This window comes from Carassius gibelio, chromosome B13 (genome assembly GCF_023724105.1).
Source record: "Carassius gibelio isolate Cgi1373 ecotype wild population from Czech Republic chromosome B13, carGib1.2-hapl.c, whole genome shotgun sequence".
Lineage (NCBI taxonomy): Eukaryota > Metazoa > Chordata > Actinopteri > Cypriniformes > Cyprinidae > Carassius > Carassius gibelio.
Genome location: NC_068408.1, coordinates 25,311,732 through 25,338,560, shown reverse-complemented (window position 1 = coordinate 25,338,560; position 26,829 = coordinate 25,311,732). Strand labels below are relative to the sequence as shown.

Here is a 26,829-nt window from a genome sequence, read left to right as displayed (position 1 = left end):
CCAAACAACTTACATCATTAGTCTTTATCAACCAACCAGTCAGAGTTTTATTGCTGTACTTTAAGGTAATTTACAGAACTGTTTTTATTTTTATTTTTAATGTAATAGATGTGTTTATGTGGATTTATTTCTTCACAAATTTTCAGTTAACACTGTTGCAGCTTCATCAGCTCCGTCTGTGTGCTACTCTGATGCTCTGTGCTTCTGAATGAGTGTTTCTTAAGTTCTAGTGGGTCTGTGCTTGTGGGAGGAGCCGGAGCGCAGCTGGTCTCTCATTGGTTGGCCTGGCTGGAGAGGTTGTATCTCACACCGCAGGGATGGAGCGATCAGCCTCACACAGAGAGAGAGAGAGAGAGAGTGAGAGGAGCTGCTGGAAAACTGTGCCTTTCAGTCCGAGACATTCACATATCAATACAGGGCTGCGTCAGTGCCAGATCAGAGCCGGAGTTCAGCTTCATACGCTGCACAGAAACACTCAGAGTCCATCATGAAGGTGAGTGTTCATTAATCAAGTGCATGTGGAGACAGCATCACACATCGCTGCAACGAACTGATGAGCTTTGAGTTAAATGTTCATTATGGTGAAGAGTAGTGTGACTGATGAGTGTTAGTCTGAGACCATGGCTTTCATTCTGCTTAGAGATGAAAACTGTTCCAATACATCAAACCTGGAGGTAAATGCAGGAAGGATTCTACAGAATCATCTACAGATGCAAGAAGAAGCCCTTTCTGAACATGTAGTTGTAAAACATTGCAGCATTTTAATTTGGGGTCCCTATTGCAATAGAAGTGAACAGGATCATTTCAAATGAGGATGAATGTCAGAGTATGTGGTTGTGTTTATGAGACTGAGGCTTTCAGCTGCACATACACACACACACACACACTGATCTCGCTCAGGGCAGAACATATCCCTGATTTACTGATCAGATACTACAGTAAATCAGGTTATGCTTCAAAATGACTCTAAATCTCTCAATGATGAGAACAACAGATTAATCATAACATGTTTTCCCAGTGTGCTCTTTCTAGTTAGTTGTGGTGTAGCTGACAGTTCAGTTAGTTGGTGTTTGGTCCTGGAGTAAGGTTTGTTAGTATCCTGTGACTGTCTGGTCATGTAATGGTGCTCAAGTGAAGCTGGTCTGTCCAGGGCTCTGCGGAGAGACGCTGTGTAACACTGTGGAAGGATCTCAGCTGCGCAGAAGTGAGGGGAACAGTATGTCAAGTTGATTTTTCTGACCTCTGTCTAATTGACAGGTTTTATTTTTGAAGATAAAAAGTGGCATATGTTTAAGTGTTTTTTTATCAGTTCTTACATGTAAAGTTTATTTTGTTTGTTGCTGCCTATAAGTTGTTTATCTCTTCTCAAATCCAAAAAAATAACATAATAATAAAACAGAACCATATTAATTTTGTACCCTTATCAGAATGTTTAATACATATATCTGCTTACCTGTAAATAATTTTAAATGCTACATAGGCACATAGTCATTATATTATGGAGGATGCTTTGTTTCAGTTCAGCCTTTTCTATTGATTTATAAAGTAAAAATTGCATGTATTCACCATTGTATTTCACTGTGTTTTAAAGCTGATTAACAATCTGCTGTAAGTCAGTTTTTTTACCTATAAAATGAAAATGGCCACTTCTAGTTATATTTAGTTTATCATTGTAAAAGCTGTGCGTGCAGGTTACAATATGGATGAATTCAGCTTTTATTAAAGGGGGGGTGGAATGCTCGTTTTCACTCAATATCCTGTTAATCTTGAGTACCTATAGAGTAGTACTGCATCCTTCATAACTCCAAAAAGTCTTTAGTTTTATTAGATTCATAAGAGAAAGATAGTCTGTACCGATTTTTCCTGGAAAAACACGACCGGCTGGAGGCGTGACGTGTGGGCGGAGCTAAAGAATCACGAGCGCCAGTAGGCTTTTGAGTTGAGAGCGTTTGGAAGCTGTGACACTGTGAGGACAAAACCAACCAAAACAAACCACGGCTAACAGTCAGATTCAGCAGTTTATTTATGATCCAGAATCAGATCCAGAGGCTGAAACTGAACAAGAGCAGCATCAGCAATCAGTCTCTATGTGGTATGTACTGAAACTGTATATATTTGCTTAGCGGTCTTTTTTTTTCTTTTAAGCTGTACATGTGGAAAGTGCAGTTGACAACATCGCATGTTGTTTACTTGATGAGCTTACGCGCCGATAGCTAAGTTAATAACACAGAGATATTTGAAGCAGTTTTACTCACCACCTGCGGTTCCAACACACGATCCTGACCATTTTTCGTTGGGACTGCATTATCCTTAAGAAATAAACGATGTGCAAATCCATGGGTCAAACTGGACCTTGTTGTAAAACAAGCATCTTCGAAATGCAGGGAACAAACACAAACGCTTGCACAACTCCATTGATGCTCAGTAAAAATAAACTCCATCCACTGGTCCCTTAATGCTGTTTCTCTTTTGGTAATCTGTGCAGGGTTGTCTTGCCCTGGCAACCAAAAACACACTTCTTTTGTGACATTTGGCGACGCTCTCGCTCTGATCAGTGAAGTCTGTTGTGCTCTCAGTGCTGTGCTATACGGGAGCGTGCGCTCTTCCGGCAGAAGTGCCTCAGGACCCATATAAGGAAATTCCACTCCATCTAACGTCACACAGAGCCATACTCGAAAAAAACTTTCCCAAACTTGTGACAAACCGGAAGGAGTATTTTTGGAACAGAAATACTCCTTCAAACATACAACTTACTTTTTGAAACTTTGTCCATGTTTAGCATGGGAATCCAACTCTTTAACAGTGTAAATAACTTAGTATGCATGAAATAGCATTTCACCCCCCCTTTAAATGTGGAGATCAACGTGGCCATCATCATAAACTCCTCATATTTGGCCAAGTGTAATTTAATATCACTTGATGCCGTGTGCAGGTGATGAAATGACGACACAAAGTCCCTCTCTCTGAGTTTTGGTCATTGAAGAATATGAAACCAGAAAAATGCACTAGAAGGTTTAGTCCAAGTCAATATTTTGCAAAATGAGAACATCACCCTTAAATAAACAAAAATACACTCACTGGCCACTTTATTAGGTGTAGATACACCTTGCTAGTACCGGGTTGGAGCCCCTTTTTGCCTTCAGAACTGCCTCAACTCTTCATGGCATAGATTCAACAAGGTCTTGGAAACATTTCTCAGAGATTTTGGTCTATATTGACATGATCATATCACGCAGTTGCTGCAGATTTGTCGGCTGCACATCCATGATGTGTTTCTCCCGTTCCACCACATCCCAAAGATGCTCTATTGGGTTGAGATCTGGTGACTGTGGGGCTATTTTAGTACAGTGAACTCATTGTCATGTTTAAAAAAACCAGTCTGAGATGATTTGAGCTTTGTGACATGGTGCATTATCCTGCTGGAAGTAGCATCAGAGGATGTGTACACTGTAGTGTTACGACCCGTGAGGTCTGTGTGCGTGTTTTGTGTGTGTTGCTGTGTTTTCTGTCTCCATCCTGCAGGCGAGAATCCCGCAGCTGAAACTGATCAGTGGCCATTCGTGGGGGTTTATAAGTTGAGCCAGTGAAGTGCTCTCGGGTGTGGTTTTCCCTGGGCAGCTCGTGTCAGACTGTGTGAATTTCTGTGTGGTTTATAGTGCGATCTGCTGGGTGCTGGTCTCAGTTTCTCCCTGTACCGTCTGACAAGGGACTCTGTGGAGGCAGCTGTTGGACCGGGGTTTCCAACCATCTGGAAGTTGGTGTGGTGAGCGGCGGGCAATCTCCGCGTACGTTTCAGTAATGCGGTGGGAGTTGTGAAGACGGTCTATTGTGTTGTATGTTTTGTTTTTGAAGTTTACTTTACGTGGGGATGAAGTAAATGAATACATGAACTTGACACGTTTTGAGTCATCCTTGGTTTTTCCAACCTGGGTACATATGTTTGTTAGTCCTACACCCCTAGACAAAGCTGGGGACTTAACAGTAGTCATAAAGGGATGGACATGGTCAACAACAATACTCAGGTATACTGTGGTGTTTACAAAAAGCTCAATTGGAACTAAGGGGCCCAAAGTGTGTCAAGCAAATATACTACACCATTACTACACCAATACACCATTACACCACCACCACCACCACCAGCCTGAACCATTGAGACAAGGCAGGATGGATCCATGCTTCATGTTTTTAATGCCAAATTCTGACCCTACCATCTGAATGTTGCAGAAGGATCTTACCTGGGACTTTGTGCTGGGTTTTGGAGAGGACTGGACTGCTTACACCTTCTTTTCCTGGATCCTGATGCAGGTACTTGGCTTCGAATAGGCCCAGGTGACATTTGGGGGGATTGGCGGTGAGCCCAGCCCTACATAGCTCCATTGGCACCCTCCGCAAATGGGCTAGGTGGTCTTCCCAACTCTCCGAGTGGATCACCACATCATCAAGATAGGCCGCTGCATAGGACTGGTGGGACCGCAGCAAGATGTTCATCATGCGCTGGAACGTAGCGGGAGCCTCGTGCAGCCCGAAGTGAAGGGTCTGGTGTTGCCAGTGTCCATTGGGGGGGCTAAAAGCATTTTAGGTTTGGCAGTCTCGGAGAGGGGCACCTGCCAGTACCCTTTCATGAGGTCGAGGGTGAAGATGTACCGGGCCCTCCCCAGGCGATCCGGAAGCTCATCTACCCAGGGCATTGGGTAGCCATCAAACTCTGAGACATTGTTGAGGTGGTGGAGGTCATTGCAGAAGCGGAGGATGCCATCAGGTTTTGGTAACATTATGATTGGGCTGGACCAAGGGCTGTTGAATGGTTCAATCAACCCAAACTTCAGTATTTGTTGGATTTCCTTTCCGTTCTGACATTCCTTACACTGTTTCAGTTACTTCTCATCCATCCAAGATTCCTTTTAGCACTCCAGGAAAGATGATCACAAAAGTTTTTGGTTGTTGTTGTTTTTGTTTGTTTGTTTGTTCATATTTTTATTCATTTGAAAAAGTACAGTATGTTTATCCTTACATTAGTTGCAAATGGATTGGATTGATTGGAATAAGAATAAAGTTTATAAAGATTAAAATATGAAATATAAAATAAAACATTAAAAATTAGCCAAAACAGATTAAATATACAGAGGTTTTATAAGTCTTTACAGAAAGGACAGACTAAAAATATATGGTTTTAATTTAGATGTAAAACTATTATTGTATTTAGCTTACATTATGTTCTCTTGAAGGTTATTCCAGAGGTGAGGAACATAATGGCTAAAAGCAGCATCATCAAATTTTTTAGTTCTACTATGAGGTAGTTAGAAGAAAAGAATCAGAGGATCTAAGAGTCATTCTATGTTCATATTGTCACACTACAAGCCAGAGGAACAAAGTTTGGATGCAAACAGGAGCACTCAGCTCTGGGTAATAGTTGGTTCATCCTTAGAAGGTATCCGGGGAGGATGAGAACAGGATCGTCGGACAATAGGATCGATGGCGCTTCTAGGGGCAAGTAAACAACAGGTCAGTAATAGGTAGGAGTCAGGCTTAGTTCAAGCAAGCGAACTGTAGACCAGACAGTGAGCCAGTGAGAGGAGTGCAGGGATATAGTGCTCTTGATGAGTCTCTGCAGGTGTGGGAGATCAGTTCTCTGGTGATTGCAATCTGGTGCGTGTCAGGGCTGGTGACTGAGGTGACTGTGAAGGCAGAGACTCCCTGAAATTACCCCCTCCTCCAGGGGCAGCCCCTGACTCCCTCATGCAGCGACGAGGACGGCCTCGACCTCTGGGAAGGGACAATCAAGGACATGTGCAATGGGACTCCTACAGCAACGATGGATCTAGTATATCGTCCCGGGCCACCCAGGACCTCTCCTCCAGTTCGTATCCTTCCCAGTCAACTAGATATTCCAGTCGGCTACCCCGTTGCAAGAAGGTCCCTGACCTGGGAAACTGAGGGCTGGTCCAGGATTTCTGGTGAGGTTTCTTTTTCTGCTTCCAGCTCGGTGGGTCCTTTTGTGGAAGAACAAGGTTAAAAGTGGGAAACATGGAATGCAGGGTGAATTCAATACCTGGGTGGAAGTTGGAGAAGGTAGGTGACTTCATTAATCTGCCTCTGTATGGGAAAATGGACCAATGTAGCTTGCTGAGTGTTTCTTACAGAGCAGGTGGAAGTGCAGATCCCGGGTGGACAGCCAGACCCTTCTCTCCAGGCGTGTAAGTAGGAGTGGAAGTGCACTGGGCGTCTGTGAAGGCTTTATGCATCCGCACTGCTCACGGGAGGTGGATGTGAGCTGAGTCCCACACTCTCTTGCTCACCCGGAACCAGAAGTCCACAGCTGGATCCTCTGAGAGCTCTTTTCCCTTCGTGGGAAGAGCAGGGGTTGGTAGCCGAGTGTGCAAAGGTAGGTCGGTGGTGTTCTGTCGGAGGGAGTTTTGTGCTTTCTCTGCCCAGGGGAGGAAGAGGTTCCAGCTGTGCTGATCTCTGTGTCATTATTACCAGAGATAACACGTAAGCTCCAGGATCCTCTGCTCCGTCTGGCCATTCGTCTGAGGATGGTATCCGGAGGACAAGCTCAAGGTCACTCCCATCGGAAGAAGGCTTTCCATACATGGGAGATGACCTGGAGACCCCGTACTGAGACCACATCTTCAGGGATGCCGGAAAATGAAGCAAGTGAAGTGCTGAAGTCAGCAGCCTGTGGTTTATCTAGGTGGATGTTGAAGTCGCAGAGTTGTCCTCTGGGAAGTTTGAGAGTAACACATCCAATTCATCTAGGTAGTTATCTAGATAAATAACTACAAAATTAATTGTTAACAGGTTGGATAATAGTAATTGCATGTGATTCAAATGAGCTGTTGCCAGTAAGGGATGGTAGACTTTAAAGTTTCCATTCTTTGGAAATAAGTAGACCCGTCTTTCCTAGAGTTGATGGTCTTTACACTCGTTGGTCTTCACATGAGGGCTGCGGTATACCGAGCAAATATATACTTCCCTGATTTCACGTAATTTAATTCAGCTGGTCACGTCTTACTACTACCACTGAAACTGCAAAGCCACGCAATACACACAAAAATAACTGCGACTTGAGCACACATTTACCACAGTAAACACAGTAAGCAAAACAATGTCTTCTAGCAAGGACAACCACACTCAAATCTAATGGAAAAAGATACAAAACACTTACATACTGCTGTCCTCTTCTGCTGCTCAACTTCTTCTATAATATTGTAATATATATATATATATATATATATATATATATATATATATATATATATATATAAATATCAATATTGTAAAATAACAGTTTTATTTTGGAAACATACTGTATAAAACACATGACAATAATCTTAAACTTTAGCTTGCAGTGGTTGAACTTGGATGTATATTATTGTTAAAAACCTGTAAAAGAACAATCCAAATATAATATTTGAAGACTCAAAGTTTTTGTACAATAACATATTTTTCCTTGCATCTGCAAGAGCAAGTAGTGCATACTTGAGCTGCACTTGTACTTTGACTGAGACCAGTTGATCTTGTATTTTTGTGAAAAACTATAGTTTCTGTGAAGACATTTTACTAATGTGTCTCACCTAATCATATACCTTTAGATTTTTGAATAGGTTGTTTCAATGTTGAAACCACAATGGTCATTATTTCAACCATATTTCAATGTTGAAGGTTGGTCATGGTGAGAAGCATTTCTATTGGCTGCAGTCTGCAGGTATTATGGCAAAGGCCGTCATTGCACAGCTAACCATTTTCCATTATGTTATTAGTCTACATTATGCTACTTTTTAAAAATAACTGGGATCGCATTCGTAGACTTTTGAATGGATAAAATATAGAAATCACTTTTATTTCCAATAGAACCTAACCAGCTACAAGTGAAACACCACCCACCTCGAAATTCACTCTCCGGACTCCAATTTCCAGTCCTGGCTATAAATAACTTAATCTAAGGATTATCAGATGTAATTAGCATCTTCAAACAACCCTAGAGAACTGGGCCTGGTTGCATTATGTGTGTTAATTATCATTACATTTGCAAGGAGGAGTGGAAGAAATGTTGAGGCGAGGGACACAGAGGAGCAGGAGACCTCCAGATGAAGCCAACGGAGGAGAAGACCATGGCAGAGAAAAACCACTAAAATTGTGGTACACAGTCTCCTTTCATGGCAACCGTGATATTCTGAACATTGTGTTCCACAGTGGTGATTTTGTGATGCGTGCTCTGGAGTTTGTGGCCTTGCAATGAAGTTCAACTCAAGCACTGGATCCCATATCTAGCCTAATGCAGCTTTAATTGACTTATTGATCACAAGCTTCCAGCCTTCAGTCAATAACCTGCTTGGAGGCAGATGGTCTTCTTCTACCAAGCTTGTCCCTCAGTGAAGCATATGTTGCTCTGGTTGTATATATTATTTAGTATGAACATGCTTAACATACAGAGCAGATATTTCAGAAATAAAAAAGCATTGTGAATCTCAGCCTCAGTCATGCTATAGTAATAATGCTCTTAGGCAGATCTGTACTAAAGAAACTGAATATGAGGAAGAGAGACAAGCTGCAGACCTCCTATACAATGTAAGAGATTCTCTCAGTAATTGTCAGCATGCAGTCAAAGCTGCAGGAACAAAATATTTCAAAAAAGTTAAAAAACTATGTTCAGTACCATTAGCAAGGAGCTTCACCTGGAAACATCACTTCTCCTCCTAAAGCCTGTGAAGATCTTTTACACTTCTTATTTAGAGCCACTTATAGCACAGAGGCTGCTGTGTTAAAGGGGTAAATTATTCATTAGTAGCTGTTGAATCTGGTCTCTCTGTACTTGTAATAGTGTTAGAACTGCATATTCAGAATATTCTGCACTGTTGACCACCAATAATCACACAGTTCTGGTGGCTTAATAGCTCTCTATTATTTATGACTACACATGAGTTGGTGGAATGACTGTAAATAAAGAGACTGCCTTTGGTCCACAATAATTCAGCTTCTGGAAGAAACCATTAAAAGGAAATCTTTTTTTCTCATTATGTCTTAACCAGTAGTTGTTAGTTCTTACATCAGTCTGTTACTCGCTGCAGATCAGAAATTGTTTAAATTAATATCATTGCTAGAAAAAAGCAAGCATTTCTTCAGACATAGTAGATCAAATAGAACAAAAAATGTATGCTAGTGTTAAAGGGTCACATTTTTATAATAAATACAAATAAACCAAGTAGGTATTTTTTTAATAAAAAGAAAACAAGTAGAAAAATATAACTAGAATAGTGAATGCTAGTGTTAGAGGGTCAAGTTTAGATAGAGTTGAAGTTGTCTAAAGAATGATTGAGTTGGGCAGGTTATTCCACCAGCTGGGAATGGTTAAGGTTAAAGTCTGTGAAAGTGATTTTTTTGCCTCTTTTGTATGGCATTATGATATAATGTGCATATATAATATAATTTGCTTCTGGGGGGATACACTAGTCTGAAATACTGAATTCAGGTTAAAGGGGTGCTGAGCCAGTGGTTGTTTTACAGGCAAACGTCAATGCCTTTTATGTGGTGACTATTGGTAGCCATTGCAAATGAATGAACAGAGGTGTGGCATGAGCTCATTTCGGGTCATTAAAAATTAATCTTGCTGCTGCGTTCTGAATTAATTGTAGAGGTTTGGTAGAACTGACTGGAAGACCTGCCAAGAGGGTAGTTCTCTAAAAGAGATGGGTTGAGGTTGAGGTTGGGTTTCTTAAATATTGGAGTTATTCGTGCCTGTCTTAATGATGAGGGAAAAACACCAGTGTGGAGGGAAGTGCTGATGATGTGAGTGAGTGCAGGTACAACTGCAGGAGAAATGGCTTGAAGGAGATGATGATTAAATTACAATAATAAGAAAGATAAAAACAATATGCAATAAAGGACAAACCATTACAAAGGTACATGAACTTTAAAAGGAGAGAACCTACCTGACTGACATATTAGTAGGATTTTTAGATTTTTTTACCACACTCTCTCCGCAGCTCTAAGCTTAGAACGGTGTTTGCGTAGAACAGCAGATAACCAAGGGGCAGAAGGGGTGTTACGGGCTGGCCTGGAAGATAAGTGGCAAACAGTGTTTAAACAAGATGTAAGAGTGGAGCAGAAAGTATCAGTAGCACTGTTAGCATCAAAAGATGCAAACAGTTTAGGGGAAGGAAGTAGTGATCGACCGATATTGGTTTTTTATAACCGATACCGATACCGATTATTTGTATGTTTATGTACCCGATAACCGATATGCAGAACCGATATTTATTTACTGTTATACTTCTGTTTCTGACAATTATTACAACACAAATGAGCTGAAAAAATTTTTTATTTATAACAATCACTCCCCCCTTGCATACAAAAAAAAAAAAAAACATTATATTTATACACAAATAAATAGAGGGGTCTGAGTCCAAAAATTTAAGCGCACTGTTACTAAGTGTCTTTGTTTTAAAATAAAAGCTTTGATGAGGTAAAAAAATAAAGCACAAAAATGATTCTAACATATTGGTGGGGGCGGGAGGGCTATTTAGGAGTGCATAGCTATTTACTCCCAGTTAAGCAGAACTAGGTTTTAGTGTAGAAAACAGAGTCTTTCAGCATTCTGCCCTGTAAGCCTGCTTCCTTCAAAAATGTCATTCAGTGGCCGTGCATGAGGCTTCCTGATCATCAACCCAGTCAGGTGCTGAGCAATATGAACGAACTTTTTTTCCCGAGACTATATAAAGTTAAACAGCACTTGTCAGTTGGCATTTTATGATCTAGATTCAATCTAACGTTAGATCATGAAATGCCAACTGACAAAGTGCTGTTTGACTATAATTTAATCAACCGCGATCGCGCATGGAGATAATAAATAATTAATTTCCACAAAGCGGTATATGTAGCCTATATGTGTATTAGCGAAATAATTGTTATGTAGTAAATGATAATATAATCTAGGGTGTTTAAACAAGATAATCTTGTCAAAAGTTTCATTCAGTCGCCGTGCTTAAGCCTCCAGATCATCCGTCAGTTGCTAAGCAATATGAACAAACTTTCTCTTCTAGACTAATGGTGAGCAAATACAACAGATAGAGAATTAAATTCAACGCTTTTATTTTCAACATGCACTCATTCATGTCTGTTTTATTTAATTCATGTAAAGATACGTCTTTATTGGGGCAGGACATGATGAATTACACTACGTGACTCAATGAGTTCGTCTCAATTGTTTAGAAACAAGCTGCATAAATTAACTATATCAGGAATTTATGTCTCAGATCTCATTTGTGCATGTCTGTTATGTTAAATAAAGTTGATTAATTAAAGCAAACCAAGTAGAACATATATTTACCTATGCACTGAGTTGTTGTTGACTGATCTCCTCAGACGCCCGGGCTGCAATGGCGGAAATCTCAAAACGGCCACAAGATGGCGCCGCAAATCGGCGAATCCGATATTACAAAACCGATACCCGATTATGGAAAAATGCTTAAATATCGGGAAAAATATCGGTAAACAGATACATCGGTCGATCACTAGAAGGAAGTGAAGATAAAACCATTGCAGATAGCCGGGAGGGTGAAAGTGTGCTTAGGTAATGTCAAAAGATGACATGTGGAGGGGTAAGTGCTGTGTCAGGGACCATGTTGAGGTTAAGAGTGATGAGGAACCAGAACATGATCAGTATAGCAGTGTCGTGTATAAATAAGGTCCAGATGGTTGCCTGATTTGTGAGTAGCAGTAGTTGACACTCGGTTGAGATCAAAAGAGGCAAGCAGAGTGTGGAAATCAGCAGACAGAGGTTTATCTAGATGGATGTTGAAATCTCCAAGCATAACTAGGGGAGTACCATCCTCAGAAAAGGTTGAGAGCAACACATCTAATTTATCCAAAAAGTTATTAGAGATGAGCAGACCAGTACCTCCAACTCTTCGAGTCAAACGGGGAGAGTGGGAAAATGAGGAATTATTGGAGAGTGCTGCAGGTGGAGCAGTGTTTAATGTGATTCCTAATATTTTATACACCCTGACTTACATTAATTCAGCTCACTTTTAGTAACAGTATTCTAGTTCATTTCAATAAAAATAATCATAATCATTTATAATTGTGCATTAGAATTTTACAAGCACTGATTAGCACAGATCACAATTCAAATATACCGTAGAGAATCATATGGTGCAAAATATATATCAAATGTCCTAAGAAAGTTGTATGACTTTTCTTTCCATGGAACTAAAAAGTTAACAAAATGAAAATGTATGGTGAATGATCACTGGCTGTACAATTTGTTGCAATTTTCCTTGTTGTTCATTTCCTGATTTACAAAACTGTAATATTCATCAGGGAGGTGAAAAGCAGTGAACCAGTAACTCCCAGCTTCACTGTAACAGCACAACAGCAGTGTTGGGGAAAGTTGCTATTAAATGTAACGCATTACAATATTGTGTTACTCCCTAAAAAAAGCAACTAATTGCATTACTTTGTTACTTTTTATGGAAAGTAATGCATTAGATTATGTTTGCGTTATTTTTCCACTTCTGGGCTGTGCTTACTAATTTGTTTTTAATACACTTTTTTTTCTTGGCAGATTAAAAGGCCCTTTCACATCAAAAGAAAATGTATATATGAACTTAATAAGCCTCAGCATCTTTTACACTTGTACATGCCATGGATAACCTTTCGAATTTCCACAGAATGTTTTCCTTCTGCACAGAGCCTGGGTTTAAACGTCTATCTTCTGAACTATCTCTGCTTCTTCCTCTTGTTTCTTGCAGTCTCAGCTGAAGTGTATTGTGATCTTTGCGCTGGTGTGCTGCTGTGCGGTGCTGATAGCGCTCATATTCTCTGCTGTAGACGTGTGGGGGGATGACGAGGATGACATCACTGAGGGGAAATGCAGCAGTTCCTGTCGGTGAGCACAACTCAACCTGACATTAGACTCACTGTCTGAAGAGCCTCAAATTATGTGTATTCCACCAGTTTAGTCTTTTTTTCTTTTCTTTCTTATTCTGCTTTGAAGACTTTGCTTAACCTAATTATATCATTTTATTGATTCACAATATTATCTATATTTAGAGAATGTGTCTTTGCAAGTTTATGTTCAATTTTGTCATTAATCATTTAGCCCCCATGTTGTTCTACACCCGTTCAAGCTTTGTTCATCTTTGAAACACAATGTAAGATATTCTGGATGAAAATCAGGAGGCTTATGACTGTCCCATAGACAAGTATGAAAAGTATGAAACACATCTTCAGGATGGTCCGTCTGTCATCAGTGGTTTAACTCTCCTCCTCTGCGGCTGTCATTCCTTCAGACTTTAAACCATGACAGTCAGCTCGGTGAAGCTCTCTCCAACATAACTCTGTATTCACATTATCATACTTGATTTGTAAAGGTCTACGATTTAGCAAAGAGGTCTTCTTACCCAAGTTTAATAATGTTGTTTTGTTACTTGCTACCTGGAACAAAACACAGGCGTAGAAAAGACTAAAATAGTTTTTAATGCGCACAGTAACTGAAATTTAAAACGGTTAAAAGTAAGCCTCAGTAACTGTTGAAACATCAGCTCCAGTTCCTAGGGATCTGGACAATTCACAATTCAATCCCACACTGACCAGAGAGAATACAAAAATATATTGCTGAAGTAATTTGGCAGCAACAAAAACTGTTAAAAGCAGTGTACTGCATTACACTTCCTCCATTATAAGCTTTGAACACAACACTGAGGAGAAAGCTGATAATGGCGATGACAAACTTCACTCTTTAGAGCAATATACATCGAATATAAAACGCTGGATGTGTGTATGGATCGGACTCCTGGGGGCAAAAAATCTTCTAAAATAGCATATTGTAACTAAGACAAAGTTGCTAATGAATATATTGAAATTCAGCATCATGCTGTGATGCTATTAAGCCAGAGGATGTTATCACACTGTAAAATGATGCACAATTCTCAGAGCTTTTCTAAATTCTGTGAAAATTCTTTTTTTTTTAAATATGCAAAAGGCATTTAGCTGGAGACATCCATTAACATCAGAGCTACTATCTATTAAGTTGTGCATGTGATTTGTCTGATGAGCAGAACAGAAAAAAGGTCAGTGATTTAGTGGAATTTGTTACAGAAAAGCAGGCAAGAATAACTATATCCTATGTCCTAGATAAATATCCAACACATTCTCTAAATATCCCAGACAACGTGTAAAGACACAAACTCAGGTGAGACAGAACAATGATGTCCAAAAATAAAGAATTGCCACAACATTTCAACAGTTCAGTCTTATAATGTTCCATGTGCTGTATAACTGCACTTCCTGGAGCCCAACACAAACACTCACTCATATGAGGAGGATATGAGTGAATGACTGTATTTGAAAGAGCTTTAGTTTAATCCGATCGATGCTGATAGAAGTCAACAATCCCAACACAGCGGAGCCTAATGTTGAAGAACCGGTAACTGTCATGAGCCCTAAGCAGTTCTGGAGCCTGCCCGGTTCGGTAGGTCATGTGTAAAACTACATTACCATAGCTAAAACTGAGAATCTAGTAGTGCACCACACAATGTGGAAGACCACTGTGATAAATGGTAGCAATGCAAAGAGTTCTCATCCCTGTGAGAAGAGCTCTCCTTCTTTCTATAATATTCTACACAGACATTTATTCTAAAGCCATTCCAGATTGAAGGGAAATGTCATCAAGGGCTAACAAGTACACTCAACCCTTTTGGCTTACACTGAAAAAGTCTATAAGAACACTGGCTAGTAATCCATCTTTTTCAGCATCCAGTTCCTCTGACAGAACAAACTTTGCATTAATGAAAGTCTCCACTGATGATGCAGGCACATTCACTACAGAAGCTGTTTACACTGAACTTACAAGATCTACTCAAGCACAGATACTCAAGGGATGATATATTTCCCCATGTATTTTCTCAAAAATTCTTTTCGCACAGTTCAACATTAACCTCAGAAAAGAGAAACTGGAGAATAAGGTTCTGCACAACACCTGTGAGCTGGTATGGATCAGTTCTCTATGATGGTCTGGATCTGCTGGCGAAGCTTCAAACAGTGTGCTGTGTCTTTGACCATCAATAGTGCCCAGATCAAGTTGCTCAGCTCCTTGTAAATGCCACACTTCCTCAAGGTCCTGCTTTGCTGTCCAAGCTTTCTTCTGCAATGGTTTTGCACTTTCTCACCCAACATGTTTTCTCTGTGTCATCACAAAGCAATGCAGTGACTCTGTGGTCAGCACATAATTCTTCTGCAGTGTGTTCAGGACGGCCACTTGAACAAACAACACTTTTTCTTCACTTCTCTTCTGCAAATATTGTTGGCTCCTAAATTGCACTGTTGGCTCATTTGTGAGTAACTTTGGGTGAAACTGTCAGTTAAATTATTATATGTAAATGTAGTGGTGTGAAATACCACATAATTCCTGCAAAGCATTTCCATAGAGTCACTCTGCACTTCATCACATAGAAGGCATTTTGAAAAAAAAGGTTGGAATCATGTTTACTAATTATATAAAATATTAGGGGACAGGCTATCAGACAAACTATTTTTTATGTAAAGTTCAAAACTGAATACATCACCATAAGACTGATATTTTTCCTTCCTATTGTTTTGTTTCTAAACTCTAAACACCCATAGCCATGAGAGAAGCAGTTTCTCCTCTGCTTTATCACTGAACGCTCCAATTATCAAATACAATCTTACACTCACTGGCCACTTTATTAAGTACACCCTGCTCATGCTAGTTGGACCCCCTTTCACATTCAGAACTGCCTTAATTTTACGTGGCATTGATTCAACAAGGTGCTGAAAGCATTCTTTAGAGATGTTGGCCCATATTGATAGGATAGCATCTTGCAGTTGATGGAGATTTGTGGGATGCACATCCAGGTCACGAAGCTCCCGTTCCACCACATCCCAAAGATGCTCTATTGGGTTAATATCTGGTGATTGTGGGGCTATTTCAGTACAGTGAACTCATCGTCATGTTCAAGAAACCAATTTGAAATGATTCGAGCTTCATGACATGGTGCGTTATCCTGCTGGAAGTAGCCATCAGAGGATGGGTACATGGTGGTCATAAAGGGATGGACATGGTCAGAAACAATGCTCAGATAGGCCGTGGTGTTTAAACAATGCTTAATTGGAACTAAGGGATCCAAAGAGTGCCAAGCAAATATACTACACAATTACTACACCACCAGCAGCAGCCTGCACAGTGGTAACAAGGCAGAATGGATCCATGCTTTCACTTTTTGTGAACTCTTTTTTTCATCTGTTCTTATCTGACAGGAGCATCACCCGGTGTGTTCTTCTGCTGCTGTGGATCATCTGTTTCAGGGTTCAGTGTGTTGTGTGTTCAGAGATGCTCTTCTGCATACCTCGGTTGTAACGAGTGTTTAGATGAGTTACTGTTGTCTTTCTGTCATCTCTTACCAGTCTGTCCATTCTTCTCTGACCTCTGACATCAACAAGACATTTCTGTCCACACAGCTGCTGCTCACTGGGTATTTTCTCTTTTTCAGACCATTCTCTGTAAACCCTAGAGATTGTTGTTTGTGAAAATCCCAGAATATCAGCAGTTTTTGAAATACTCAGACCAGTGCGTCTGGCACCAACAACGCCTAAATGCATTGAGTTGCTGCGATGTGATTGGCTGATTAGCAATTTGTGTTAGCAAGCAATTGCAATTGGAAAGAAGTTTAGAAAGGTGTTTCGGTGTCGTTGGTTGTATTTTTTTATTTTTTTTATGGTTAACATGTATGGTCCTAATTATAAGGTTTTGTAAGGATATGATTTGGAGAGAGTATTGATTTAGAGCTATTTAGTGTTGGACAGTGTGTGGGTAGTGTCTCCTGTTAAGATATTCTATTACACCGACTCAATATACAGGGACTGTAACAGGATAGGAACTATGATCAAATCTACATCCTTTAGCGGTAGAAAAAAACCATTAGGAGGCACTTCTCATCTGAGAAGCCACTTTCATTACAAGTGAAATCCCCCTGGAGATACCAACAATGCTTTACTGTAAGTGTTGGAGTTCAAGTGATGGTGGGAATGCATAACTGAACCCAGGACCTTTAAAGGGGTAGCTCTTGTAAAAATTTAAATTAGGCTGTGTAATTCAAGTGGTTATTACATTTTGAATATGAATATTTTTCTAACGAACGAGTCGCTACAGGAGGCCTCTGTTCACCCCCTCCCCACAGAGCTGTGGAAGACACTTTTTATTTTACGTCTTTTGCTAAACCACTTGAGTGCCATGAACATCTCTGAAAGATCAAAGACAATTTTTAATACACCTCCAACTGGATTAGTCTGAGAAAAGAAAGTCAAATACACCTTGGATGCCTGGGGGGTGAGTAAACGTTTTCATTTTTGGGTGAACTAACCATTTAACAGCCAACATCCTTATCCACTAGACTACCCCAACCCTCATGTGTATTCTGTCTGCATCTGCTGTCTGCAATCTTTCAGCAGTTGAAAAAATTATGGTGTAATGTAAATTTCTTGAAGCCTATGGGTCAAAAGCCACTTATATTGTTTTTTTATGATGGAGAGGAATCTGTACTTCACTTCTGTAATATATTTGAAAACAAAAAAGTATTTTGAAATTGTTTGATGTAACCATTGTTTTAAACTGGGTTCAAATCAGATTTTAATTAAGACATGATTAAAAAATGAGACATTAGTGTAATTTAGTAGAACGTGTTAACTGTACTGGGGCTCCACTTTACCTAGGATTTCGTTTCCGGATCATGGCAAATAGGGAATGGGCACGTGACCAAGACACTTGCTTATGGCATCGCTGGCAAGCCACATATAAATACAGTTATGTATATATGTATGTATGTGTGCAATCATAATCATTGTTCTCACTCTTATTGTATTTATTATTGCTTTATTTCCATTAGTATACAGTATGCTGTTGTCTGTTGTGTTTGCAGGCCTGCTGCTTTGTTATCAAGGGGTTTGTTTCTCTTATTGATCTGTGTATTCCATGTCTTTGTGATCTGTTTCAGTCTGTTCCAGCCAGATAAAGACTTATTATGCTGAATCATTGTCAGGATGATATATACACAAACTATATGTAATTCTGTAATCTAGTCAAATCTAGGAGGTGTCACAATTATTTTTGTACACATAATGCTAATTCATCAGCTATGCCCACCCCTCGGTTAAGTCTGACGTCACATGTCACTGTTTCCAGATTCACATGCTCTTTCAGATCCCAAAATCAAAATAGCAAACAATTAAAAATGTTACTATATACTCACAGTAAACTTTAGTAGTACTGAAAAATCTACACCCTAACCAAACTCTCAGTTGGCCACACAGTGATTCATATTTTCTGAATCTTTAAAATATTGGTGTCAAGGCCAGAGACTGTAGTATACACTGTGCTTTTAAAAAGCTTAGATTAATGGTGTGATATAAGCGAGTAGTGCTTAAAAATGTCTGTTGAGTGTTCTCACTTGAAACCGAGTAGAGGTTTGGACCTGGACACAATATTATTGGTCAGTCACAGCTTAACAAGCAGATAACCCTATGCAAAACATTGGAAATCATATCTGTTCTCAATGAACCCTGCTTAAATCTAGATTCTGTTGTGTTCACAGTGTTGTGCTTGTTGAAAATATTCCAGAAGACCTGTCCATTCCACATCAGGACACAGTTTCCCTGGCCGCTGGTCTCCATGAGCTTTTGGATCAAGCACATCGGTCTGTTGAGATCGTGTCACCATGGTGGGCACTGAACTCCACCGAGTATGAGTCGAAACCTCCCCAGGCCAAACAGGTAACTCCCAACATACTGCAGGGCCAACACCTCTGCTGATGAGAGCTGGATTCGTGCCAGTATGACTGCATTTAAATGTGACCGTTTCTTCTGTCATCCTCAGGGTCAGATCTTACTGCATCAGTTGATGAGTCTGCGGTCTCGGTCAGTCAGTTTGAAGGTGGTCAGTGGACTAACTCATTCCTCAGAGCTCAAGGCACTCACTCAGAGTGGTAAGAATATGATATTATTTACTATACACAGTCAAACAAAACCATCTTGTAAGACTCTTTGTGTTTGGATCAAGTGTAAAGATGCAAAGGCACAGGAATTTTATCAATTTCTATCACAGGTTACTCCATGATTTGTGGGGAACACTCTAATTCAAATGTGCCCATTCCTATTCCTGGAGATTTACCATCCTGCAAAGTTTAGCTCCAACCCTGATCAAACACACCTGAACCAGCTAATTCATCTTTTCAGTAATGCTTGATAGATGAACCTGAAGTCTGCAGGAAGATCTCCAGGAACAGGACTGGACTCCCCTTCTCTAACCAGTGACCCAAGTAGGCCTGCAATCAAGCCTGCAATACATTTTAATAGAGCAATAACAAAGAGACTTCCCCAATGTAGGGGAACAGTGTATACCTACTCTTTTTAGCTCCACTCCCACTCTGCAGTAGTTGTCCCTAAGCTGTGGAACACCATACCACTACATGTTAAATCAGCCTAGTTGAATTCAAATCTTTGCTCAAAACACATTTTTAATCTAATGCGTTTAATGTACCATAGCGTGTATGTTTTTGTCTTGTTTTGTTAGTTTTTCTTATCTTATTGAACAGCACTTTGGCCAACCAAGGTTGATTTTAAATATGCTTTATAAATAAATAAAACTTGAAAATTGAAACTTGGATTGAGAGAAATATAGAAAAGTCAGAGAAGTGACTTGGTATAGCTAATTATGGCGGAGAGGAGAAAGAGACAGAGAGGCAATACTGGTGGTTTTACAGACTTCATAGAAAACTTGACCAAATGAGGATGAGCCGGAATCTTAAGAATATACCCCAGGGACTCGAGATGAGACATAGGAGAGGGCAAGAGTGGGTATCTGGAGGAGCAGAAGGTCAAGAAGACCACTGGAATCTCACAGGACTCAAGAAATCAGGAGAAAGTGGAATCATGCCAAAACAGTTCAAGGGTCTTTGTATTAGCACTATGACTTGTGTTTTGGGACCCCACCAAAGTAGCTTATACTGGGCAAAATGTCCTGTTGATGGCACTTGATGTGAACAATTTTACAACCAGTGATTGATAATTGAGTGTATTGTTTGTTTATCCTCCAGGTGCCGAGGTGCATTACCTGAACATGACAGCCCTCATGAACGGTCAGCTCAACTCCTCCTTCTGGGTGGTAGACAGGAAGCACATGTACATAGGAAGTGCTGGCATGGATTGGAGGTCACTGTCTGTGGTAAAGAACAACTCTATAGTTAAATACACATTTTTAAAAAAGGCGTTCCTTTCACTTTACTAATTCCATTTAGTTCATTTGATTATTAATCTGTATGTTGAAATTATATGATATGCCATGTTCTTCATTGTGTTTATTAATATTGCATTGGTCTGATGAGGTGTTGTGTTATTTTCACAGATGAAGGAGTTGGGCATCATTATTTATAACTGCAGCTGTCTGGTGTTGGACCTGCACAAAATATTTAGCCTCTACTGGCAACTGCAGTATAAAGAGTTTTTGCCGTCAATATGGTCCAAGAAACTGAACGCTCTGTATAACAGAGACAACAACCTTCAACTGCATCTGAATGACACGGAAGCAGAAGCATACTATTCAGTGAGTTGAGTAAGAGTGCTTTGATTTTTCATCTAACTATAGTCTAGTAGAAGCAGAAACAAGTCCTGGTGCACAGAAATGATCCTTCATTTGATTCGTCTGACTCTAATGATGTTTCATATGTTTGTTAATGAAGACTTTTAGAATTTTGCGGTAGCTATAGCATTGCTGTTGAAGAATAATTAATAATTGGAGTCTTCACAGAAAATGAACAAGAATCGTTTATCAATGACTGCAGCTTCTGGAACAGTTTGATAGCTGCAATCAGTCCCCTGTCTACTTCACACTTGATGAAATACCAGACTCCGAGATGCGTTATATTTCAAAAGAGAGATGAATCACTGCCGCTCTCGTGGTCATGTACTGGAAGTGGCAGTGGTCATGTAATGCATGTTTGGTGGTTGTTTTACAACCTTAAGCTTCAACAGCAGTGAAACTGATTATAGTTTTCATGTGGATTTTAGAGACTTTTCTGACCTCACTGTGTGGAAATGCAAGGATTTCATAGGGCTTATAAAGCTAACTACAAATGGGCACACATGTGAAATAATTCAGTTTTTTATTGTTTGTTGTGCTAGAGTTCTCCAGATGTTTTCTGCCCAAAAGACCGGACGAAAGACCTTGAGGCCATTAACAGAGTCATTCAAAAGGCTGAGACATTTATCTACATCTCCATAACCAACTATCTACCAATGCTCAACCGCAACCAACCCAAGTGAGTCCTGTTACATGACCAAAATATCTAACATTGAAATCACCATATAATACTTGTGATTTGAATGGTGCTTCGAAAGAAATGTATTATATCAGAATACATGGCTAAGATATTTACACCAGCTTCAAGCAGTAAGCTAACTGGACCATGCTAATCTAAAAGTGGTTCATGGGAACTTGGAATTACCTTATTTACTTATTGCAAACTAGTTTCGGCTTTATTTTTTATATGGTACATGCAACATGTTACCATTATGGAGATTAGTGTTCCCTTTAGTTGGCCACTTTGCCATTGACTTTGATTAAATTAACTCTGTTTCAGCAATGTGTCACTGGCAAAACATTCTACAAGAAATACAAATTTAGTGATTTATAAATAGGTTTGTCTGAATACCTGCTAAATGTCCTTGCAGGAAGGAAGGAGGTTTTTTAGGTCAGATGTTGTAGTTATGACATCTACCAGCGGTTCTAAGGGAATTGTGCTAACAAGCCAAACCTTGGCTACTAGATTTATAACACACTTGATAGTAGTAGTAGTATAGTGCATTATACTGATGTTTACTCTACATACTTTAACAGGTACTGGTCACGCATTGACAACATGCTCCGAGAAGCATTGATTGTGAAAAAAAGCATCAAAGTACGCCTGTTAATAAGCTGTTGGGAGCAGACTGACCCACTGACAATGAACTTCCTGTGGTCTCTCAAAGCACTGTGCACAGAGTCATTACGCTGCTCAGTAGAGGTGGTGAGTGTGCATTTATCAAAGATTACCAAAGATTTACATGCAATAGCAGTGCTGAGGTTCTTCAAAAATTGTGATTTATTTAGGAAGCAAAAAAGTACTAGCTGTATCTGAAACTACAAATTTCCATAATATAAAAAAACAGTGCATGTGAGTAGTTTATCAGAATTTGTCTTCATGAAACAATATGTAAGCAAAACTTGGATGTTATTGTTTCCAACTTGTAAATCTCTGTCACGATCCATGATCCATGATCCATCTGTCATGAACTTCCATTAATTCACCAGCAGAGGTCAACATCCACAACACAGACTCTCACACTACACAGTACACCCTGGACTACATTTCCCACGTTCCATTGCACCAATCACAATCACCTGATAACAATCACACATGCACCTGAGACCAATTACACAGCTTGCACATGGATCCACACATCTCACATCTTGTCAGCCCCATTACAATGTCCAGCAGGTGGTGAATAGCTCAACATACTGATTAAGAATGAAGGTTCAGATCCTGTCTCAGTTACTGATGGCGTTCCACAGGGCTCGGTGTTTAGTCCGTTTTTTTTCATAATTTATATTCTTCCTCTTGGTCCTATTTTTTTGTTCCTATGTTATTAATTTAGATCTTTACACTGATGATAAACAAGTGTACATTTCTACTAGACCTAATGTTTCTCATCCCGCTCCTGACTTATTTAAATAGTCTTGGAGTTATACTGGATGGTTTGCTTTCGTTTGGTTCCCATATCAGTAATATTTCACGTTCTGCTTTTTTAATTTATGCAATATTGCTAGACTTCGTTCCTCACTCTCTCAACATAGTACTGAAGTGCTTATTCATGCATTGGTTACATCTCAAATTGATTATTGTAATTCTCTATTTGGCATTCCTGGAAAACAACTTCATTGATTTCTAGTTAATTCAGAAGCTAGGTTAGATACACGTTCATATACTGTCGATCACATAACTCCTATTCTTTTTAAGTTGCATTAGCTTCCTGTTCATTATCATGTACATTACAAAATTTTACATCTTACCTACAAAGCCCTTCATAATTTGGCACCCCATTATCTTTCAGATCTTCTCTATTCGTATACTCCTTTGCGCTCTTTGAGATCATCTTCTGCACATTTATTGTCAGTTCCAAACTTCGAGATGAGTTCCTTTGGTTTTAGGGATTTTAGTTGTGCAGCGTCAAAGCTATGGAACGCTTTACCTTTGCACGTTCGCAAGCTGGATTCAATTTCTCATTTTAAAGTTCAGATAAAAAACGTATTTGTTTAGAATTACTTTTAATGATTTTCTTGTTTAATTTGTTTTAATGCGTGCATTTTATGTTTTGTTTTATTGTACTGTGTCTTTGAGTGTCTTGAAAGATGCCTATAAATAAAAGGTATAATTAATATTGTTATTATTATTATAGTTCAGTATTTCTAACAATCTACAGAAAATGTAAAGTGAGAATAGAAAATAGTTGGACATTATGCACATAGATTTGAACATTTTATTGTTGTCCATTAATGATGTTTTATTAAGAAGGTTCGGGAGGAGCACGATCAGATAATCAGCCAATTTGGCACAGGTTTAATCTGTTTAGCTAATCATCCTAACAAGCAGTGTGTCTGTGTGTGTCTGTGTGTGTGTGTGTGTGTGTATTTTGAACAATTTTGAAGAACTGCAGTGTTACGTGTTATATGTTACATAAAATGCATAATAAAAAATAGTCCTACAATAAAAAATTTTTTATCCATACTACAGTCTTGTAAGTCCTTTAACTGATAGTATTTTTCCTGTAATATTTGTATATTACTAATATTATTATGATTAGCCTATTATTGGTTATTGTTTACTATTGGTTATATTCGTTTATATTCATTTTTCCCCCTTCATTTCGATCTCTTTATTTAACATTCTAAATACTTTTGTAAATAATAGCCTACTGTAAATGCTTGACATGTCACTTGATTATGACTGGGACTTTTTCTGGAATGCAGTTTAAATTTAACATGTATTTCATTTTATTTTGGCTAATTAATGGACCATAATTATAAATACTATAGTATTTTGTTGAGAAATTAATCATTCACGTAGTTCAATTTGTAAACAACACGCTAATTTCATCACACATGGGTATAAATACAATCATAAAGTCAAAACTTTATTGCCCTAATATTCAGGCATTTATTTACAAAATATATGGTAGGCTGGCAAATACTAACATAATTATACAAAACGTTAACTAGGTAAAGTTATACACAAATTTAAAGGGGAAATAAGCATATGTAACAAAAAATATAAAAATATAGCCCTAATAAGTTAATGTAATAATAATAATAATACAAATATTCAATTAAATGTTTAATGTTAAAAAAAATGTTTATCTATTTTTAATGAACCTGGGATTTTTATGGTCATGCCGGTTTGTTTATGCATTAAACTGGTGTCCACAAGAGAAATATGTCATTCCCTCAACATAAGAATTTGTGGCCACAAGAAATCGATGTCGTCCCTCAAATTAATTTCTTGCGGCCCCAACATATATTATCACGTTACCACAAGTTATGATGAAGTGGCCACAACAAAGCTAAGTGAACTGACCATGTCTGCTTATGGGCTCTGTATAATAGCTTCCTCATTTATTGTGATCTGAAGATGTGATGCAGTTATAGACACAGATAGCATCAGCTAAATGAGCAGCTGTGCAGATCCCTGCGATCAGAGCTAACAGCCACTGGCCTCAGGAATCGCAATAAATATTGTTGGTGCTAGAATCATTTGAACAGATGTATCAGAAATATGATTTGCTACAGTGCATTTTTTTCAGTTGTGTTTATGTCCAGATACAACATTCATCAAGTAATCTGTGACATGGATGATTTAATTTCATGAGCTATAAATGTCTTCTGTGGCTGGACTGCTGTCACTCATACAGACCAAAACTGACGGAGTATGTACTCTGTTCTTCTTTGTAGAAGTTCTTCATTCCACTGAAGCAGAGCAATGGACATCTCTATGGAGTGAATCACAACAGATACATGGTGACGGACAGATCTGTGTATATAGGTGAGAACCTCCTCTGCTCTGATTAAATTGAAGATTAGCCCATAAATTACTCACCCTTATGTCATCCTTGGTGCAAATGACTTTATTCTTTCAGACAAAACCAGTCAGAGTTATATTAAAAAATGATATTTGGTCTTTGATGTTTCAAGCTCTATCGTTGCACAACAAAAGAAGTCAAATATAAATTGCATATCCTTTAAAAAAGTGTCTCACACGGCTCTGGGGGGTCAACAAAGTCCTCCCTTAGCAACTCAATCGAAGAATGTCAGAGGATTTTGATATGAGACTGGTTTTCCTTTGCTTCCTTTGCTCCTGATAACAAACGTTGTTTTTCACGAGACTCACCAGCACATGTGAAACATACATCATTACCCAAGAACTGCTTCTGTGTACAACTGTGAGAGCTAACTACATTCAAGTGATTATTACATCTGAATATGGATATTCTTCTTACAAAAGCACATCGAGTCCCTACAGGAGGACCTTGTTCACCCCCCGGAGCCATGTGTGAAACACTTTTATTTTAAGGATGGGCGATTTTAATTTAACTTCTTTTGGACTGAAGCACTACAAAACCCACTGACTGCAATGAAACAGCTTTGAATAGCCAGGACAATTTTTTTATATAACTCAGACTAGATTTGTCTAAAAGAAGAAAGTCATATACATCTAGGATGACTTCAGGGTGAGTAACTTGAGGGCTAATTTTCATTTTTGGGTGAACTAACCCTTTAAGCTGCTGATGTCATATTGTAAATTGATATTTGAATTGAGGGAAAAACATGTTTTTCTGGTGTTTTTCTTCTCCTAAAACCATGTTTCTGGTGTCTCAGGGAATTTAAACTGGGTGGGCGATGAGTTTGTCTACAGCGCCGGTGTCGGTGTTGTGATCAGTCAGCAGGTGAAGCAGAACAACTCAAGTGTAGTTGAACGGATGAAAGCTGTGTTTGAACGAGACTGGCACTCCCACTACAGTAAAACACTCCAGCCAAACAACATCCCAGCATGCAGCATGCACACGGCAAACGATTCTCTCTGAAAACATGTTTGAAGATCACATGCAAACCTTAAACTTATCAATCAATTTGTTGGCTGTTTCCTTTCAATTCTACCAAACACCTCGAGTTAATATAGCAATCAAGGCTTTCTATCGAAACACTCTTTTGTAAGGTTATAAATATTTTGCTATATTGTTTGGCCCAGGTTTCACCTGTTATTAGGATGCATTTTCATGATGCAATCAAACGTGGTGCTGTCAGACTCGGAGACAGAGCTGTCATCTTTTTTCGTTTTATTCGCCTCCTTTACCCTATTGTTTGGCAGCAAGATGACATGGTTTGTCTGTACTTTTGCACATTACTCTGCACTCCCATGATTATAGGTGCTCACAGGAGATGCATTTGAGATACAAACATCGCAAAAATGCATCTTAATGTCACATGGAAATGTTGTATGAATTGTTTTAAGATGTTTGTCTCTGTTTAAGTGTTGCACTGAGACTTTCTATTCTCAAAATAATAATTCCTTGCTTTAACGATAAGGGGGAAAATGTTTTCAATGTCACATTCATTTTGAATGTGCTTCCAGATATTTTTTACCATTAAATGGTGATGCTTAATTAAAATTATGCATTTTCAAGCACTGTATTTGAAAGTTAATTTAATAATTTTTACAGGCAGGATTTTAC

At 39.0% G+C, this 26,829-nt stretch overlaps 1 protein-coding gene across 1 annotated transcript; it reads left to right on the top strand.

Moving 5' to 3' along the window:
- The first annotated feature begins 402 nt into the window (after window positions 1–402).
- Window positions 403–26,829, top strand: LOC127969929 (inactive phospholipase D5). Its single transcript, XM_052572091.1, has 10 exons — window positions 403–493; window positions 12,750–12,886; window positions 18,606–18,783; window positions 18,887–18,995; window positions 20,106–20,233; window positions 20,414–20,611; window positions 21,190–21,326; window positions 21,905–22,073; window positions 25,052–25,142; window positions 25,976–26,829. The coding sequence occupies exons 1-10, from the start codon at window positions 488–490 to the stop codon at window positions 26,179–26,181; spliced, it is 1,359 nt and encodes a 452-aa protein (XP_052428051.1). The 5' UTR covers window positions 403–487; the 3' UTR covers window positions 26,182–26,829.